The 20,615-nt window shown below is 43.1% G+C and overlaps 1 protein-coding gene across 1 annotated transcript in view; it reads right to left on the bottom strand.

The window, feature by feature from the left end:
* ITGBL1 (integrin subunit beta like 1) overlaps positions 1-19,308 on the bottom strand; it is a 132,660-nt gene extending 113,352 nt beyond the window's left edge. Inside the window, exons 1-2 of the mRNA XM_053384463.1 lie at positions 19,085-19,308; positions 16,122-16,333 (exon numbers count right to left, since the gene is read on the bottom strand). Of these exons, the coding sequence (XP_053240438.1) occupies positions 16,122-16,333; positions 19,085-19,185 (313 nt within the window). The 5' untranslated portion in view covers positions 19,186-19,308. The remainder of the gene's footprint in view (positions 1-16,121; positions 16,334-19,084) is intronic.
* Positions 19,309-20,615: the final 1,307 nt, after the last annotated feature.

Here is a 20,615-nt window from a genome sequence, read left to right on the forward strand (position 1 = left end):
GTACTTGGGACGACAAACTAACACATGGAGTGGAAATCTGGACCTATGTGCCACTCCACTTGTTGACTGTTTAAGCCTTGCATGAATCTGCTGGAGTACTAGTACAGTGGTACCTTGGTTTTAGAACAGCTTAGTTTATGAACAACTTGGAAATAAAACGCTACAAACCCAGAAGTAGGTGTTCCGGTTTGTGAACTTTGCCTTGGAAGCTGAACATGCTCCACTTCCTATTGAGTGTGTTCCGTTTGTAAATTGAGTCCCCCACTGCTAATCAGATGCTTCCTATTGAGTCTGTCGGCTGCTGAGTCACAGAGGTGATAATTGGAGCTTTTGTTTTTGCTATTTCTTCATTTTTGTTTGTGTGGCTTTTTCATTTTTTTGACTGTGACTTGTTTGACTTGAGAGCCAGTGTGGTGTAGTGGTTAAGAGCAGTGGACTCGTAATCTGGTGAACCAGGTTCAATTCCCTGCTCCTCCACATGCAGCTGCTGGGTGACCTTGGGCTAGTCACACTTCTCTGAAGTCTCTCAGCCTCACTCACCTCACAGAGTGTTTGTTGTGGGGGAGGAAGGGAAAGGAGATTGTTAGCCGCTTTGAGACTCCTTAAGGGGAGTGAAAGGCGGGATATCAAGTCCAAACTCCTCCTCCTCCTCCTCTTCTTCTTCTTCTTCTTCTTCTTCTTCTTTTTCTTCTTCTTCATTTTGTGGGACTGAGGCTTATGACTCCATTTTTGTGACTGTGTAGAACCCAGTTCAGCTACTGATTAATTGATTGTGTGACTGCAGAAATGAATAAAAGCCCCCCATCCAAACAATGACTATCATCAGTGTACATAAGAAAAAATAATAATTTTAATTTCTATAATCTACAATATTGTCTTATTTATTGTATAGTACAGTACATTGATTATTGCTTTCATTTCATGGATCAGTGGTCTTGTTGGATAGTAAAATTCATGTTAAATTGCTGTTTTAGGGGTTGCTTTTAAAAGTCTGGAACAGATTAATCCATTTTGCATTACTTTCTATGGGAAAGCACGCCTTGGTTTTAGAACGCTTTGGTTTTGAAACAGACTTCCGGAACGGATTAAGTTTCGGAACCAAGGTACCACTGTAATAAGTAGTGTGCATCAGCAAAAAGGATGCATGCTAATTTATATGCATGGGGCAAAATTTTAAAAATAATTACTACTAGCAGGATTATATCCAGTGTTGCTCATGAATTCTAACAAACAGAAAAACAATGTGTTGTTAAAATCAGTGCAGTTTTTAAAGTTTCCTTCCACCTTTTTGGTCCAAGATGGCATCTAACTGTATCCAAACACAGATAAAAACCTGCTCCGTGAGACCAGGAATCATCATGCAAAATTTGGTTACAGCATCTTAAGAGGTGCTCAAATGCATAGCAAAAAGAGACACAACTTTCCAAAATATATACTAGATATTATTAAATAGAACTCCACTACCTTTTGTCACAAATTTCACAACTGAACTGGTGGAATTGGTCCCACATCACCTCTCAGCTAAACAAAAGCAAGAGTTTTAAGCCTGATGATGACATTCTCTTATTTTTTTGCTACTAACCTTTTGCATATTATTTTTAGACGTTACATGCATAATTTCCAAAGAGCAACCTGCCATTTTAATAGTACTCTGCAGGATAATTTATTCAAAAACTATTTTGCACAGGTTGTGATGAAAAGTATAAGGGTTTTAATATGTTTAGAGGACAATCTATCATAAAGGCTCATGATGTGTGTCTGTAATTCCGCATTAAAATGATGGTTTGTTCCCCTATTTCTGATTGGCTGAGCTCTAAATCTAGGCAAGAATCTATTGATCTATCCCAACTAGGGGCTTGTCTTATGCACTTATAAATATGTCAGAAAAGTTGCAAGTAGGACAGTGTAAGGGAAAATGGGTCTAGAAAAATCTTCATGGCTGAGTTTGCAATGGGTGTTGTAGAATGAAGCTTACTATTGCATAAAAGTCTTGCTGCTTCAGAAACTCAGAGTTCACTTTCAAAAACCACCAGTTTCAGGCATTTCATACAAAAATGTGCCGAGAGTGAATGTTATTTTTTCCCTCCACAAAGGGCACTGTATTTCTTTAACCTTTTGTCCTACTGACCTCCTTGTACAAACAGTATCTGGCTCATTGCCCCAGATCCAGGCACTGGAGCTATACTTGCCAACACTGCATGTTTTCTCAATTCATCTAAAATCCTGACAATACTATAGCTGTCAGCTTTTGCCTTCATCATGACTTCTGCACTGAGATAAAGAACAGTTGCCATAGCTGAGATACATGAAGAAAGGGCTTTCTTCGTTGGAATGGGGACCATTGGCAGAATGGATCCCCTGCCCTGGCCGCAGCCCCCCACATAATCTATCCCAGAAGATTAGGTGACCAACCAGAATAGAGTTGTCCCAGGAGGAGGAAAGGAAAAAGAAGTCTGGATGCTTGAGACTGGATATCATTCATTGCTTCTTGCTTTGTTGTTGTTGTTGTTGTTGTTGTTGTTGTTGTTGTTGTTGTTGTTTAGTCATTTAGTCGTGTCCGACTCTTCGTGACCCCATGGACGAGAGCACGCCAGGTACTCCTGTCTTCCACTGCCTCCCGCAGTTTGATCAAACTCATGCTGGAAGCTTCAAGAACACCATCCAACCATCTCATCCTCTGTCGTCCCCTTCTCCTTGTGCCCTCCATCTTTCCCAACATCAGGGTCTTTTCCAGGTAGTCTTCTCTTCTCATGAGGTGGCCAAAGTATTGGAGCCTCAGCTTCACGATCTGTCCTTCCAGTGAGCACTCAGGGCTGATTTCCTTAAGAATGGATACGTTTGATCTTCTTGCAGTCCATGGGACTCTCAAGAGTCTCCTCCAGCACCATAATTCAAAAGCATCAATTATTCGGCGATCAGCCTTCTTTATGGTCCAGCTCTCACTTCCATACATCACTACTGGGAAAACCATAGCTTTTACTATACGGACCCTTGTGGGCAAGGTTGATGTCTCTACTTTTTAAGATGCTGTCTAGGTTGGTCATTGCTTTTCTCCCAAGAAGCAGGCGTCTTTTAATTTCGTGGCTGCTGTCACCATCTGCAGTGATCATTGAGCCCAAGAAAGTAAAATCTCTTACTGCCTCCATTTCCTCCCCTTCTATTTGCCAGGAGGTGATGGGACCAGTGGCCATGATCTTCATTTTTTTGATGTTGAGCTTCAGACCATATTTTGCGCTCTCCTCTTTCACCCTCAATAAAAGGTTCTTTAATTCCTCCTCACTTTCTGCCATCAATGTTGTGTCATCTGCATATCTGAGGTTGTTGTTCTGGCAATCTTAATTCCGGCTAGGGATTCATCCAGCCCAGCCTTTCGCATGATGAATTCTGCATATAAGTTAAATAAGCAGGGAGACAATATACAGCCTTGTCGTACTCCTTTCCCAATTTTGAACCAATCAGTTGTTCCATATCCAGTTTTAACTGTAGCTTCTTGTCCCACATAGAAATTTCTCAGGAGACAGATGAGGTGATCAGGCACTCCCAGAACTTGCCATAGTTTGCTGTGGTCGACACATTCAAAGGCTTTTGCATAGTCAATGAAGCAGAAGTAGGTGACTTTCTGGAACACTCTAGCTTTCTCCATAATCCAGCGCATGTTTGCAATTTGGTCTCTGGTTCCTCTGCCTCTTCTAAATCCAGCTTGCACTTCTGGGAGTTCTCGGTCCACAACACACTCACATATATTTAGGCTATGATCAGGTTGAACGCCTGTATATAGCTAATATCCAGTGCGAAATGGGTCCAGGGTTATTGCCATAGTTTCCCTTGTCCATCAAGAAATAGATCATTTTAATATAATCTCCATTATTTGCTTTATCAGGCAACAGCACTCATAAGGTAAGAACACACCAACCTTAGGTAACTGAAAACTTTAATTGACTGACTGGCAGCCCTGCAGATTATTGTGCCAGAAAACTAGCTGCTGCCTGAGTAGCTTATCTCTCAGCTACAGGCGAGTGGACTTGGCATGTTACATGTACAAACTGCAGACACAGACACACACACACACGATAAATGCAGATCCAATGGAACTCACTCTGCCCATCACATGCTATCTTCCTTGTGGTGATCACGCAGGGTCTCCAGATGTTTCACCGTCTATTGATCCCTGTGCCACCACTTTATTTCTCGCTGCCACCACCCAGGCCCTACCTGGTACAATACTAAGTCCAGTCAGGGTTAAATTGGAACATAAATTTCTGTTTATTTATTGCAGTTTAACAAGCGTGTGGTTTCATAAACGGTATCGGTCAATTACAATCATAGGGTGCCTATCCAGACCTATAACTTCCGCTACCTGCTCTCTCTCACTAAACCACCTCTCAGATATTTACTTGTCTTCCTAGCCCCTAACTATTCCTGCCTCGGCTTATTTCGCTACACTAACTCAACCCACCCACAGACTCTATCCCAATTCACTTCCACTCCAACCAATCACCCAACTCCCAACGAACTCCTCCCTTTGCCCCTCCCAGAACTGGTTTTATAGTCCCTCTGACTCCACCCCCTGGGTTCTGATTGGGTAACCTGTTTAACTATTTCACCTCCAGCACTCTCATATGTTAATGTCACATTCCTGTTTATAACTGCCCCCCTGGACTTTCTTTTTGCCCCATGAAGGATAGCACAAAAGCAATGGCAGTGCAAGTATCCATTTTCCTCAACCATGGAGCAAACAGTTCCAAGGACAATTTGGACAGAGAATGTGATGGGGTTGGGGAAAGAGACAAAAATACCTGCTTTCGTGGCCACAGCCCTAATCAGAACTAGGGAGTTTGTGACTGCATTTACAATTTTCTTTAAAAATGCAGAGGATCTGACCACAGGTATGACTGTGTCATATATTTTGGTCTATAAAACAGACAACATATGCTAATTGACTAACTGGGGTATGAACCAGTGTTTGAATTATTTTACCCCCATAACCTTCAGAATAGCAGCTAGGGAGTCTGTAAGAAAAGGGAGGCAACCTGCTACTACCAGTCCATCATTCGAGCATTGATATGACAGATACTGCAAAAGTTAATTCATAAAAATGTAAATTATCTCTCTCTCTAACTCTTCAGTTTCAGCAATACTGTTTTGGAGAAGCAGCCTCAGTAGGTCCAGATAAAATTAAGGGCCACTCCAGATGAGCACTGGTGATTATTTGTGCTTGTGATGGAATCAGGGCAGTTATGCACAATCCTGCTTTCAATATGGTTTGTTCCTGCAAAGGTTTTTGGATAGACTTATTGCTTCATTTCCATTTGGTTCATGTACCATAGCTTGCTGCGGAAATCTTGTACCTTTTCACACCACAAACATTCTAGTTTTGGTTTATTGCCTTAGGTTTGCTTTGCTACAATGAAGCCAGCAATAATGTTGTACGTTGGGGAAGTATTGCAGAACAATTTATTGATTTAATATGCTGTGAACTGCTTTGAGATTTTTATTAAAAATATAAAGCGGTATAGAAATTTTAAAAATAAATAAATAAAGTAATAAAGCAGAATGATGTGTGGATGTCCTAGCAAAAATCCAGTGCTAAAGCACTATTATTGTGTCAATGAAATGTTGCAGATTTTACCATAAAAAACCCCACCAGATTCCCCCACCAGTAATGTTTTCTTCATAGTATTTCTTTAAGTAGTAAAAGATGCAATATAGATCAACTTTACAGGCAGCAGTGGGCTATCTGATGGGGTGGGCTGCTGCTGCCTACCGGGAGCGGGAGGGAGTAGTTAGGTTGGTGTAGTGCAAATGCACCAACAGAGCCAATCTGCTGCTCCTTCTGGTATGTTTGCACTGCACCACCATCCCCTCTCCCCACTCACCGCACAAAGGAGACTTGCTCACCTGTAGGAAGGCCAGGTAAACACCTCCACCTGACCATGCCATCTGCTACTATTTGCAGGTTTTTGTAAGAGACATATCTGCTGTCTAGGTTACGTTCTCAATTTCTCTCCTCTTTCCTCATCTCGTGCTTCTTTCCTCCCATCTAGAAGCCTGCCTTCAGGCACATCTGGGAATACGGGCCACAAAAGCAACATTGCATTCAAACAATTATTGTCACTGGCTTTCTTGGAAGCCTTGCATTACTGTTCCAGAGACCCTGGGGACCGCAATTCATTATTCAAAAGGTTAAAAATGTTTTATCGGATTCCATGGCAACAACTATGATTTATTTATTTTTATTCCAGAAACAGGCCTCCAAATTACATTTCTAACACCGCCCTATTTGGCATCCTATTTCGTTTACCAACCACTTAGAAAACGAAGCAAGCACAGCAATATTCCTCGCCACTTATGGTAGGACAGCAAATGTTATCATATTCCCCAGGGACATGAAACACAAGCAACTAAAGGAGGACCAAAGAAGGGAAAGCTAAGCTCGTTTTTCTTTTTGTTTTGTTTTAAGAATGACTTTTTGTGTGCCTAGAATCAATGAACACATTAATATCAGCCCCCCTCAATTGATCAGATCAATGTTTCATATAAATACCTTTTTACAGACAGCATGCTCCTCCATAGTGGTGTTCTACCCATAGCTGTTGTGAAGCCAACATGCAAAGTACCTCAGGTTAAGTACTTAATACGTTCCAGAGGTCCGTTGTTAACCTGAAACTGTTCTTAACCTGAAGCACCACTTTAGCTAATGGGGCCTCCTGCTGCCGCTGCGCTCCCGGGGCACGATTTCTGTTCTCATCCCGAAGCAAAGTTCTTAACCCGAGGTAATATTTCTGGGTTAGCGGAGTCTGTAACCTGAAGCGTATGTAACCCGAGGTACCATTGTAACATATAAGTTGGCAAAAATGATATATAATTAAAAATAGATCCAAGAACCAAGCCTATTCACAAACCTATGAGAAGTATTTACAAATCTGAATGTGTGGTTTTTTTAAATAAATAAATATGTTACTACATTTTACAACTGCAGAAGACCACAGCCAGGTCACAGGCTGTATCTGCAAAGTGAAAAATTCTTTACATAACCATCTCATTCATAATGAACATAAACTGAGAACAGCATTTGCTTCGGCAACCGGTACTCTAGGTTTCCTTAACACCTGCCGGAGTAGTTTTCACACATTTGCCAGCTAGCAAATATTTCAATTCTTTGAGAAGCAGCAAGGAAGGGTGTTTGAAAGAGTTTGTGATGTAAACCGAAATGATGAGGCTGGTTTCGCCATTGGGGGGGGGAGGCCGCACTCTGTTCTCCAGATAGTGGCCTGATGTCAGGGACTGGCTGGGTGAGGGGGGGGTGGGAGCTGCCTGCCCAAGAGCCCCTTCCCCGGGGGCACATAAATAATGCTAATATTATTTATAGGCTTATACATTTCAGCCATTTCATTCCAACTCAACAACCAGATTTAGATTTCATCCAAAGGCTTAATAAAGAAACTCTCACGGCACTTGTACATTTCCCTTTCCCAAGGAACATTATGTACTGCACCGTATATGTTCAGGCATTTCAACAAAGAACATAAGAATCCTGCAAGATCAGATCAAAGGCTTATCTAGTACAGTGTCCTGTTTCCCACAATGGCCAAGCAGATGCTTATGGGAAACCCACAAGGAAGACACATGCACAACAGCACTCTCCTGTTTGTGTTCCCCAGCAACTGGTATTCAGAAGAATACTGCCATTCATACTGGAGGTGGTACATAGCCGAAAGAAGCAGTCGCCAGCAATAGCCTTAAATCTCCATGATTTTGCCTAATCCCCTTTTAAAGCCACCCAAAGTTGGTGGCCATCAATATATCTCATGGTAGTAAAGTCCATACAGTGGTACCTCAGGTTTCATATGCTTCAGGTTACATACGCTTCAGGTTATAGATTCCGCTAACCCAGAAATAGTACATCGGGTTAAGAACTTTGCTTCAGGATGAGAACAAAAATCATGCTCCGGCAGTGCAGTGGCAGCAGGAGGCCCCATTAGCTAAAGTGGTGCTTCAGGTTAAGAACAGTTTCATGTTAAGAACGGACCTCTGGAACAAATTAAGTACTTAACCCGAGGTACCACTGTAGTTTAATTATGCACAGGCCCAGATTGCATGCTGGGCTATGTAAGCTATGCTGTGCATAAAAGGTAAAGGGACCCCTGACCATTAGGTCCAGTCGTGGCTGACTCTGGGGTTGCGGCGCTCATCTCGCTTTATTGGCTGAGGGAGCCGGTATAAAGCTTCTGGGTCATGTGGCCAGCATGACTAAGCCGCTCCTGGCGAACCAGAACAATGCACGGAAACGTCATTTACCTTCCCGCCGGAGCTATTTATCTACCTATTTATCTACCTATTTATCTACGTGCACTTTGACGTGCTTTCGAACTGCTAGGTTGGAAGAATGCTGTGCATAGCTAAGTGTAAATGTGTAAGCGTTCAGAACCCCCCTGGAAAGATCACATCTGCTTTGCTCCTCCTCTAGTCTTACTGGTGACTAAGCCACAATTTCCCTTACTGCTAACGTCCAAATTTGATTTCATAGATTGACTCATTCCATAAGAGAACCATAAGCTGTAGCCAAGATCTGTTCTTGGTTGACAGCGATGGTTTGTCTGTGGAAAATAAACCACAAGTCCTGATTTGAACAGAACTCTCAACTTAACCACATCTCAGTTCTGGGTAATGAGGAAGAAGATGCAATTTTTTCCTATGAGTACCCTCATGCTCCCATGTTCCTGTACATGTACAAACTAGACAACAGTATGAGGAAGCATTGCCTTTTGTCTGTCTTGGATCTCCCAATAGTCATCTTCATTGGATGATCCAAAGCTCTAGTATAATGAGGCAATGAGGATTAATTTCTCCCCATCTGCTTTCTCCAGTTGAGAACTTCCTCTCACTGACGGACATCCTCCCACATTGCTGTATCTCCATCCCCTAAGTGTGGAGGCATCAAAACTGGTCTGATGCAATGTGGTGTGCCATCGACTCCAGGAAGTGGAGTGCCTGAACTACACCAGTCTAATGATATGTACAGCCGGGGGAAGACTTTGAATTTGACATCCAACTGCCAACTTCCATTATGAAGCTGTGACATAAACCAAAGCCACTCCTGAAAGCCCTGCTTAATTATGTACCAGATGCTACTACTGCTAATATCCAGAAGTCATCAGAATAGAGAGAGCTAGAGAGGAGAAGGTCTCTGACCCTACCTGTCACAGTTTATTTGAGCTGTTGGTGTGATTTAGCAAGACATATGGGCGGAAGGAGTCAGTCACATTACTCCGGGTAGACAAACCTGAAGTGACAGCAGAATGGAAAACCACATCCCACTTTATGACTCCCTTTCATTGTCAAAACATCTAAAGCACCAGATCTCATCTCCCTTCCCTCCCACCCGATACGTAACACAGAGTTTCGGGGAACAGACGTCCTCAGTTTACCCGCTAGCTTGGTGCCACATCACTGACATAGGGCACAACGAAGCCACTTTTGTGTCAACTTATCCCACGGAGCTACTGCAAAGGCCTTCAAGCACATAAACAGAGGCATTTGCATGACGCCTTTAACACATAATTGCTGCCATGAACCAGGGGTGTAGCCAGGGCTGGAGCAAACAGGGAATGGGTAAGGAAGTACTCACAGGGTGATGGAGGATGGTGAGGGGATGGAGACCAATGCCACAGCATGAGGACCCATCACCGGAGCCAGAGGCACCCCTGTCTCCACAAACATGCCAGGCTCTGAGGCAAAGGGAGCTCCAGGAGAGGCAAAGGTTCACAGCCCAGCAAACTAGCTGGCCAGGTGTGAGTGGTCTGTGATTCCTCAGCTGAAGGAGGCTTGGAACAGGTGAGAGTCACCTGCCTCATCAAGCCCAAATGCTGCAATCAGCAGGTAAAGCACAAAAGGAAAGCGGAGTTGCGATTCTGTGTCCGCTCAACTGTATATGACAGGAAAGTAGCAATCTAGACAGGTAGCAAATTCTACAATACGTACAAACCTTGATTAAAGAATAAAAGATTCCCTAACAACTTTTAAAAGAGTAGAAGATTCCCTAACTATTTTTAAAGGCCTACAGAAATGTGGGCATTACAATTTTGCCATAAACCAAAACTAGAAGTGGAGAAAGGGTGTGGCGGATATACCTTTCCTTAAAGCAAAGCATAAGTCTGCTGAGTCCTGGGTTGTTCTATTGGAGCAAGGAGAGCTATGGGAAAGTCTGGGGTTTAAATAATAATCCTAGCTAATCCCTCCTAGTAGGGAAAGGAGGGGTTTAAGATGAGAGAACTCAGAGTTCCTGCCCATTTCTCACCTTGCCCGTCCTAAAGAGAAAAGGACTGAAAACTGGCCACCCTGTTTGCTTAATGAAAGGGTGAAAGACTTGTGATAGTGAGTGGATTAACTGAACCAGGCCATCTCCTCCTGCTGCTGCTGCTGTTGTTGTTTAGTCGTTTAGTCGTGTCCGACTCTTCATGACCCCATGGACCAGAGCACGCCAGGCACTCCTGTCTTCCACTGCCTCCTGCAGTTTGGTCAAATTCATGCTGGTAGCTTCAAGAACACTATCCAACCATCTTGTCTTCTGTCGTCCCCTTCTCCTTCTGCCCTCCATCTTTCCCAACATCAGGGTCTTTTCCAGGGAGTCTTCTCTTCTCATGAGGTGGCCAAAGTATTGGAGCCTCAGCTTCAGGATCCGTCCTTCCAATGAGTACTCAGGGCTGATTTCCTTCAGAATGGATAGGTTTGATCTTCTTGCAGTCCATGGGACTCTCAAGAGTCTCCTCCAGCACCATAATTCAAAAGCATTATTTCTTCGGCGATCAGCCTTCTTTATGGTCCAGCTCTCACTACTGGGAAAACCATAGCTTTAACTATACGGACCTTTGTTGGCAAGGTGATGTCTCTGCTTTTTAAGATGCTGTGTAGGTTGGTCATTGCTTTTGTCCTCCTGCTATTTGCCCTCAAATCACCTTACCATTGTGCGGATGGCTCCCATTAAGGAGTTGAGTATCCTGTACTTAGCAACTAAATTTGCATGGGTTAATCTTTAGGTCAGATGTGGGTGAACTCAGGATATGCCTGAGTGGCTTTCAGGAGACTAGAAGTTCCAGGGTCACCAAAGTTCATCATGGAGGCCCTCCTGTCATATTGGGAGTTATGTCACTCTTACACTCATGCCACAATCTACAAAGGTAAACCATATCATAAGTTCAGATTCACACAGACCTCTTCACACATGCTGGATGCCTCATGCCAGAGTCATGTCATATATATATCAGACACACACACTTGGGAAATGGTACTTACAAGAATAAAAAAACATTTCTGCCTTGCTTTCCTCAAGACACGACTGCTGCAATCTGTTTTATTATCAACAGATACCCTGCGTTTGAACTATAAGCCACCTTTTGGATTCATTTTCATTTAACCTTCCCAGGACCAGCATTAATCTCAAAGCAAAGATTAACTAAAAAGTCTTCATTGAACTGAACAGCACAATAAGAAACAAAATGAGACTGTTTCCACGTGCTGTAATAAGAATGAAAAATAAGATGGCAGTTTATCCTCAGTCAACATTAATATCATGCCCAAAACAACTCTACCTATAGCAGATTTCCAAACATGATAGAAGCAAGGACTAATATACAGTATGACTCAAAACTGACGTTAACTGTCTGTGTATATCACCATAATAATTCTTGATCCCCACCTGTATCAACCATTTTTCTTTTTGTCTCACTGTAAGCATGAAGAATTTATGACCCAGCAGCCTGAATGCAGCTCACACTATTGTTTTTGCACTGCTCAAAGTCATAAAACAAGGCAGTTTATTAATACATTGTTGGACCACCAAGCATGTCTGGTGGTCTCAAGTTGGTGAGGCTGCCTAGTAAGAATAGCAGGTTTTATATAGGATAATCTTACCAGCCACTATTCAGATATGGTATTTGGCATCTTAATGACCTCACCTCCATGCTAATTCTTATGAGAGTGAATTGATCCCTTGATGGAGAATACTTGGCGCATGAAGCATTGGAGTTTGGGGAAAGTCGTTTAAAAGCAGTTGATCCAAATTCTTCTTCTCTCACTGAACTCATTAATTATTATGGTGGAAAAGTCAGCATCGTTAAAACTTTAGGCTTCAGAAAAAATACTGATACTTTCAGCTTCAGCTTATACAGAAAGTAGAAGGCATTGCAGCACACCAAGCAAAACAGGGAACATCAGCCTGATATTTTGCACACATATACACGCCTCAGCAATATCTAACGGAGCAAGGGATATGCAACTCTATTTGCTCTCACTGTCATCAAGCCTTAAGTGAACCTGTGATGTCATCATATCCATTATGTGATCCCTGACTGGCTGGGGTCATTCACGGTGAGATAACAGCAGCGTCAGCAACAAAAAAAGTCAATTCAGTGGCAGCAAACAGTTTCAAACATCCACAAGAAAATGTAGAATTACACTTGGTTTCCATTGTGTTTAGCACCCGTCAAAAGCAGCTTCCTTGAAAGCAGCACTCTTGCACCGAAAATCTTCTTGAAAGTGAAAATGCAGCACAGACCTAAGTCCGATGTGCATGACATTTTGGGTCCATGTATTCTATCCTAAGCAGCAGTGTTCTGTGTGAGCACATTAAACATTTCTGTATGATGCAGTATGATAAAGGGGGCCAAGTACTAATTTCTCTTTTTAAAAAGCATTCATGTTATAGGGGTTTGTTTTCCACATGTTATTATTGGACTTATTATTCTTAACAACGTTGCTGTTAAAATAAGTTGCTATTTCTTTTCCTATGAAATTTGCCAAGCACATTGCTGGAACGCATTTGTTACTAATGGCACTCTCTGTAACATTTGCTTTGACCTAATTGTGGTGTCTGGCCCGAAAAGTTGACACGTTACATGGAACCGGTACAAATATTCAGAGAGGATGTGATGTGAAAAAGCCCCAGCAAACAGTCCCTAGTCCTTTGACAAATGAGAAGATTGCAGTTTTTCCTCTGTTCCCATGTTATTGAGCTATTTAAAAACTATTAACCCTGACAACAGAATGTGAGCAATTAAAACAGACAGATGAAAATACTAACATTGTGATCATGCCTTACAACTGTTTCAATTCACATCAAGTTTGAGGTTCTTGTGCAGCTCAGACTTATGCATGTTTGCTCATACTGTGCCCTGAATTCAACCCAATTTACTCCCTGGTAAGCAAGTGGAGGATTGCAGCCCAAGCAGAGACCATGTGCCAGAATCTAGTGTCAGAACTGAAGCCTTAATGCACAGTGGGCACTAAAGAAGATTTACACAGAGAGGATGGAATTAAATCAAAGATTAGTATGACTAGGGCCTGTTTCATGCAATGTATACATGGAATCAGTGTGTGCGTGCGTGCGCAGGGGGTGGTGCCCACGGCATTCAGCATGAATGATGAAGTCCACACACAGCATGTGGACTGCACAAACTCAGTATTTGGTTCTGCACCCAAAACTGCCATGGCCTTATCTACAGACTCCAAAAAAGGGAAATGCAGTATTTAACAGTTCAGACCACAAACCAGAAAGACCCTTGGCAACCAGACCAGGGTGTGAAATATGCTGACTGACTCCAGCTACAAAAGCTGAGGCTGCCGATCTTAGCTGTGAGTCCTGGCAGGCCTTTCCCCACTAGTCCTGGAGGGCAGGGCCCTGACTGACTCCAGCTACAAAAGCTGAGGTGGCTGAACAGACTCTTGGGTATTGCTGGTGGGGGAGGGTTGCTGCTGTTATAAAAAATAAAATAAAAATACCAAAAAGCAGTATCAATATCTTATTATTGTTTGTGTGGAAATTGTTCAGTTTGGTTGTGTACTTTTGATGCTTTATTTATTGTTCATGATTGCTTTCATTATGTTTGTAATTATATGTTTTTTCATGTTGTAAGCAGTCTTGAGCATGATTTTGGCTATGAAGAGGCAGCATTCAAATAAAACTATATATATCTTTGCTCTCTTTCGGAACCTCTCTTTTGCACATCTTATGAAACCCATTTAACTAGCTAAGCTAGATTGACTTTTTGATTTCAAGCCTACGTGTGTGATTTTGTACCTTCCCTTTTCTTCTCCCCTCCCCATACCCCATTTGGTTTCGTTGCCTTAAAAGGGAAGCTGTCACAAAAGGCTGCACAGTTGTTAGAGCTACCCCTTTGTGCTCTAAGGATATTTCACAAGATTTTGTTACAATCTCTTTCTACTGATTTTTGGAAAATAAAATCCAAAGCTCATCTCTTTGGCTTTTTGCTAGAGCTGGGCTGAAGGGAGGTGTCCTTGTAATAAAGTTGAGAATCTCCTGTGGGATAGCCTATGTAGGGAGGGGAAACTTGCAGCTCACTGGCTATTTTTAGGCCTGCCAAGGTGTCCAATTTGGCTGGTGATGTTAGCTTTGGGCATGGACTCATTGCACCCTGTTTCAAGCGGAAGTGTGATCTTGATTGGCTGAGATGCATGAGAAAGTGGTCTGCAAAGAGCTGTCTTGCACACCCTGAACCTGCTCAGTTTCAAAAGGGAGGGAAAACATCCCTTTAGCAGTGCTTTGCTGCCTGCTACCAGTTTTGAACGGGACGCGGGTGGCGCTGTGGGTTAAACCACAGAGCCTAGGACTTGCCGATCAGCAGGTCGGCGGTTCGAATCCCGGCAACGGGGTGAGCTCCCGTTGCTCGGTCCCTGCTCCTGCCAACCTAACAGTTTGAAAGCATGTCAAAGTGCAAGTAGATAAATAGGTACCGCTCTGGTGGAAGGTAAACGGCGTTTCCGTGCGCTGCTCTGGTTCGCCAGAAGCGGCTTAGTCATGCTGGCCACATGACCCGGAAGCTGTACGCCGGCTCCCTCAGCCAATAAAGCGAGATGAGCGCCGCAACCCCAGAGTCGGCCACAACTGGACCTAATGGTCAGGGGTCCCTTTACCTTTACTTCACCAGTTTTGAAGTCCCAACTCTGGGACTTCAAAGTACCAACCCCCTAATGTCATTTGTGACATCAATTGATTGACAGGGTGGGTGGCCCTGCCCACCTGTCAAATATGGCCTATGTGATAGATCCTTATGAGGATCTAGCTCATGAAGCTGGAAAGTTCCCCCACCCCTGGTATGGGGTGTATTAAGATGTGCTTCCTGACTAGGGGCAGCCTATGGTAAGTCTTTGGGGGGGGGACCCCTTATACAAAATACACCTTCCAACAGGAAAAGACTCCTTCATTCTTGGTCCCACATGCACTCCACCAATTTGCTTGATCTTATGCTCCAGCTTACAAAAAGGAGTGCCAATTGGCCAGAACAAAAAGGCCTACCCTCTTCTCATGCTTTTGAAGGTGCAGAAATCAGCAAGCGAGGTATTTCTTCATGGCATATAAATAAACATCAGTCTCCAACAAAAAGCTATTCATTTCTTGAATTTATAGTCCACCTCCCTCCAAGGAATTCAATGTTATCTACATGGTTCTCCAACCAGCCCTTAACCTCAGAACACCTTTCTCATCCAGTGAAATTCATGGTGAAATGTGAACATGGGTCTTACCAGTGCAAGTGTCTCACTCTAAACCAGCCTTCTGCAACTTGGTGCCTTTCATATTTTTGGTCTACAAATCCAATCAGCCTCAACCAGTATGGCCAATGGCCACAGATGATGGGAGTTGCATTCAAAAACAAATGGGGAACACCAAGTTGAAGAAGGCTGCTCTAACCACTACACCACACTAATTCACCAGCTAGACATGAACTGATGGAGTCTCACATGGTCTCTAGCTATTTAGAAACTCAGAAGAACCAGGATTCTTCTAATCAACCAGTCTTTATTACCTTAACCCTAAACATAGTGGGTCAACCAAAGTTCAATCATTGACCGTGCTAACCATGTAACCATGCTCAACCAAAGTAATTATCGCCGAATGGCCACAACCAGCTCAGTTTTTCTTCCTTCACCCACCTACATGGAGAACCTCCAAGATTCCCACAACTCTCTACTCATACAGGAACCCGATAGTAAAGGCTTCCAGCCCCATCATTTGCCAGCGCCCACCAACAGTTCAGATGGCTACAGAGATGTCATGACCACGTTTGAAGCATACTGTGAAGCTCTGTCAGCTGCTGAGACTTGCTTACCTGCACAAGTTTCCCCATCGTAGGTTTCACACACCCACTCATGACATTCGCAGAGGGGCCCATAGTATTTGCCTGGCTCAGTCACTTGGCAGATGCAGACCCCACAGTCACACTGGCCTCTGCCACTGCAGAGTTTTCCACCAGGGATTCGACACCTGCGCTCTGACTCAGTCAGGGACAGTCGGCAAGGCGAGGTCCTTCCCCAACCATTCCTGCAAGGAATTAAGAAGACAACCAGTTGTAAAAACAAAACAAAAAATCACACAAGTGATGTAGAAACTTGCGCTGCTGGATTGTGCTCATTCAGCAATCAGCCCACAGATTATTTTGGAATTAAACTTGGTGGGGAACCAATTTCTTGGGTTTTAAGAAAAACATTTATTTTGGGTTCTAAATAATAATGGGACTAAGTGGCTAGATATTAAAATCTGTTAAACCACACACTAACATTGACTCGTGGCTCGAAAATTCACACCAGTATGGTAGATTTGTGCTTTTTCTTGAAACAGAACCCAGTGCTATTTCAGCAATGCTTGCATTCAGGAATAACTTTGTTTCTGCATTTCGAATGAAGAAGAAAAACACTTTGCTAGACATAATTTATTTATTGCATGTGCATGCTGGCCTTGCTCTAGGCACTTGGGAAAGGTTATCCTTAATTTGACCATGTAACAAACCTCTAAAGGTAAAGGGACCCCTGACCATTAGGTCCAGTTGTGGCCGACTCTGGGTTTGCTGCGCTCATCTCGCTTTATGGCTGAGGGAGCTGGTGTACAGCTTCTGGGTCATGTGGCCAGCATGACTAAACCACTTCTGGCGAACCAGAGCAGCGCATGGAAACGCCGTTTACCTTCCCGCCGAAGCAGTACCTATTTATCTACTTGCACTTTAGCGTGCTTTCGAACTGCTAGGTTGGCAGGAGCAGGGACCGAGCAACGGGAGCTCACCCCGTCGTGGGAATTCGAACCGCCGACCTTCTGATTGGCAAGTCCTAGGCTCTGTGGTTTAACCCACAGCGCCACCTGCGTCCCAACAATCCTCTAAGGAAGCATAAACTGAGACTGTCCCAAGATTACCCACAATGAGTATCGTAACCACGTGGGGATTCATCCACAATTATTTTATAGTTGCCCGGCAGGTTCACACTCCCAAAGCCCTCCATGCAAAGGTAACACTGGCTACATGAATAAAAGCTAGTTTGGGTGGGGAGTCGGCTGCTGTCTCTGTAATCCTGGAATACAGCAACAACAATACAGCCACCTTCCTGTCAGAGCAGCTTTGTTCATGCCCCTATTCTTTCCTTCAGCATTTGTGTGCAAAATTGCACAGAAGGGTTGGGCAGCGTGAACTGTCCCTTGGGCAAATCACTATCAGCCACACACAACCTACACTTGAATTACTCTGTTTTCCCGCTCCAACCACAAATTGGAATAACAGTACCTTTCCTCTTGGGGGTGCTGTGAAGATGCAAAGAAGAGTTGGAAAGGCTGGTACTTGCACTGACTCATAGGAATGTGGTCTATATAACTGAATACCGAAGTAAACCTGAGAACCTAGCAAATACTTTCATGCAGGTTGCCCAGCAAGGTGTCCTGTGTCATCTCTATTTTTGACAGTACATTAATGTTCTGGATGGGAAGATGGTTTATTCCCCCCACCCCCCAGAAAAAGGTACTGAATCATATTGAGGAGCTTATTATTTTAATTCATCCATTCCCTCCCCATCTTTGCCAACCTTCCCAATCAGAATGCCCCCAAATTATTGCTGCTGGGATTCCACCCAACGGGTGACATGACCCATATATATGCCCCATCAGAATGTTAGTATTTACTTTATTCATTTGAAAAAATGTTAAAGTCACATTTCAGGCGGTTTACATAAAGGCATAAAACTATAAAACTGTTTCAGTAATGTAACATGGCACACATTTCTTTCCTTGTTAGTTTCCTTTTAAACTTCCGGATATCAAATTGCATAGAATGACCAACACCTTGCGACCAGCCTAATACCAAATCTTTACAAGTTCCATTTTAAAGCAATAGCTCAACAATATTTTATTTATTCAAGAAGGAAAGAAGAGCATGCAAATGAGGCTCCTGGATTATTATTTTTTAAAGAAGTATGGAGTTAAATATTTTATTTATTATGACAAAGCATAGAATTGTAGAGTTGGAAGGGACCCCAAGGGTCATCTAGTCCAACCCCCCCTGCAATGCAGGAATCCTTTGCCCAAGGTAAAGCTCGAACCCACAACCCTGAGATTAAGAGTCTCATGCTCTACCAACTGAGCTATCTGGAATGAAGTCCAAAGTGGAATGCAGCAGGGCTCAAATACAAGCGGACAAGTTGCAAATCCCAGGCAATGGAATTTGCAAGACTTTATACCCCTATTGCTATGCATCTTCATCTGAATTTATAGCCACTGTGGGAATTTATAGCCATTGTGCCTTTTCTCCTCCTTACTAGTTTTCCTAGGATACGACCAAAATTAGTCCAGGATGCTAGATCTAGATTCCTGCAAAGCTGTTTTTACCAAGATCATGAATAGGGGTGACACTGGGGTGCTACAAATTAACAGAGTTTGACCAGCAAATATATGAAGCACAAAAAAACCCAAAGTCAGTAAATCGCAGTAAGCTCTAACGTGTGCTCATCGGGATAATCTCAAAAGAGACAACATATTTTTGCCTAACCCATCTGATCTGGGATATCTTATGTATCTTCTGAAGTTCAAATGTGGATGTCAAAACGCAAATTACAGCTACAGCTCTGCTTCTGCGCTCAGATATGCTGTTGATCTTCTGCTCAAATTTTACAAAGAGTCGAGCGGCAGGTTGGAGGGGGGGAAGGGAGGGGGAGGGAGAGAAATACCTCTTTAAGGTTTCTTTCTTGCAACTTGTTGCCTGGCCCCTAAAAGCTAATTGCTGGAAAAACAACAACAGAGCTTAAAATCCTAGCTTACCGCAGGGACAAGGAGAAACTTTGCGAAATAACAGGCAGCAGGACGAAGAGTGAAGACATGAATAGAAACGACACCAAGCTGAGAAGCCCCTGAGTATGCATGCTTAGATCCCAGGGAAGCAGTAAATGAAGAGTTCTCCAGCGGAGTCCGAAACACAGACAGACCCAGAAGGTTTGCAGAGTTCTGAGCTGGCCAGAACTGGCTCCTTCCTCCTGTGCTCCACCAAGTGCCTTTGATTAGCTGCCTGGAAGCTGGATTTGGGCAGCATTCTGGAAGGAAAGGCCAGTGCCAAACCCCAAAGTTTACAGTCTAGGCAGGGAAGTAATTAGAAACAGTTGTACGGCCAGATGGTTTATTTTGACATAATAAAGTATCCTGTTCACAGTTTCGAGCAAACGGTCTTGTTCTCGAAAGAGAGGCAAAAAAAGTAAGCTTGAGCGAGCTTTGATTAATGGAAGTTTTTGAGATAATCACACCAAAAGTAACTGGGGAGAAATGTGTGCTTGTCAGGCTTGGCAGAAAACGCTCACATTATTTTCCGACTGTATCCAAGAGTGTAATGTTAGAGTTCAGGTGAATGCTTTAAATTCTTCAGGCTGGCTAGAATGAAACAGGTCTGTCCCTTCCCCCCTTCCTTATTAGTGTGCAAAAACTATGTTATAAGCAGAGCAGGAAGACTGTCAAGGTCATCAAACTGACAGCAACTCCACTGTCAAAACATTCATCCATCCACTCAAGGTTAAGGGAGTTCGGTAGGTTTTTCACATTATGCAGCAACAAACCCACTTGACTGGGAACTGTAGGAAGTGATGTTTCTAGGTTTGGTGTGCTGATTTGCAAACGTGTGTTTGTTGCGTTCATGTTTTACATTTTTTCCAAGGAAGGGGCTGAGCTGTAAAACAAAACAAAACAAATTTGAAGCGAAATGTGATCCAGATTGTGCATTTGCTGGTGTGGGAATGACTGTGAAACACGGAGGTCACTGTCAGATCAGGCAAGGCCAACAGGAAGTCAGAGCTGAGGAGCAAACTAGATCATATGCCAAGTACAGGTCTTGCCAAACTATCATTTGAGCAGGCAAACCATGCTTTAGAGTTGCCTATCTGCTCTAATTATCCATCCTCTCACTATTCATTTTCATTAGTTCGATTAAATTTCCACAGGGCAGCAGTCTCTCCAGGCAGAAAAATAGCTTCAACTTTGGCCTGTCAAGTCAGATATCACATTGAAACCATCATTTATTGAAAAAGGTTTACAACAGCACTATGGTTAACTTAAACAATGGTTTTCAAACCTACCTCAAAGTTTTGTTTTTAACGTATGATCACAAACTATGGTCTGCCAATTTAGACACCACACCAAAACATTATTAAAGTTCCTCATTAATCATACTTTGTAATGGTATCTGAATAAAGCCTAGCTCAGTTTGGACTTTGCAGCCTCAGATGCCAGCATTAGATAATCAAAATCTATTAATGTGACACCAAAACTGCATTGCCTTGAAGTATTAAGCAGTCTTTTAAAAATGTAC

This window comes from Podarcis raffonei, chromosome 4 (assembly GCF_027172205.1).
Source record: "Podarcis raffonei isolate rPodRaf1 chromosome 4, rPodRaf1.pri, whole genome shotgun sequence".
NCBI classification, from domain to species: Eukaryota; Metazoa; Chordata; class Lepidosauria; order Squamata; family Lacertidae; genus Podarcis; species Podarcis raffonei.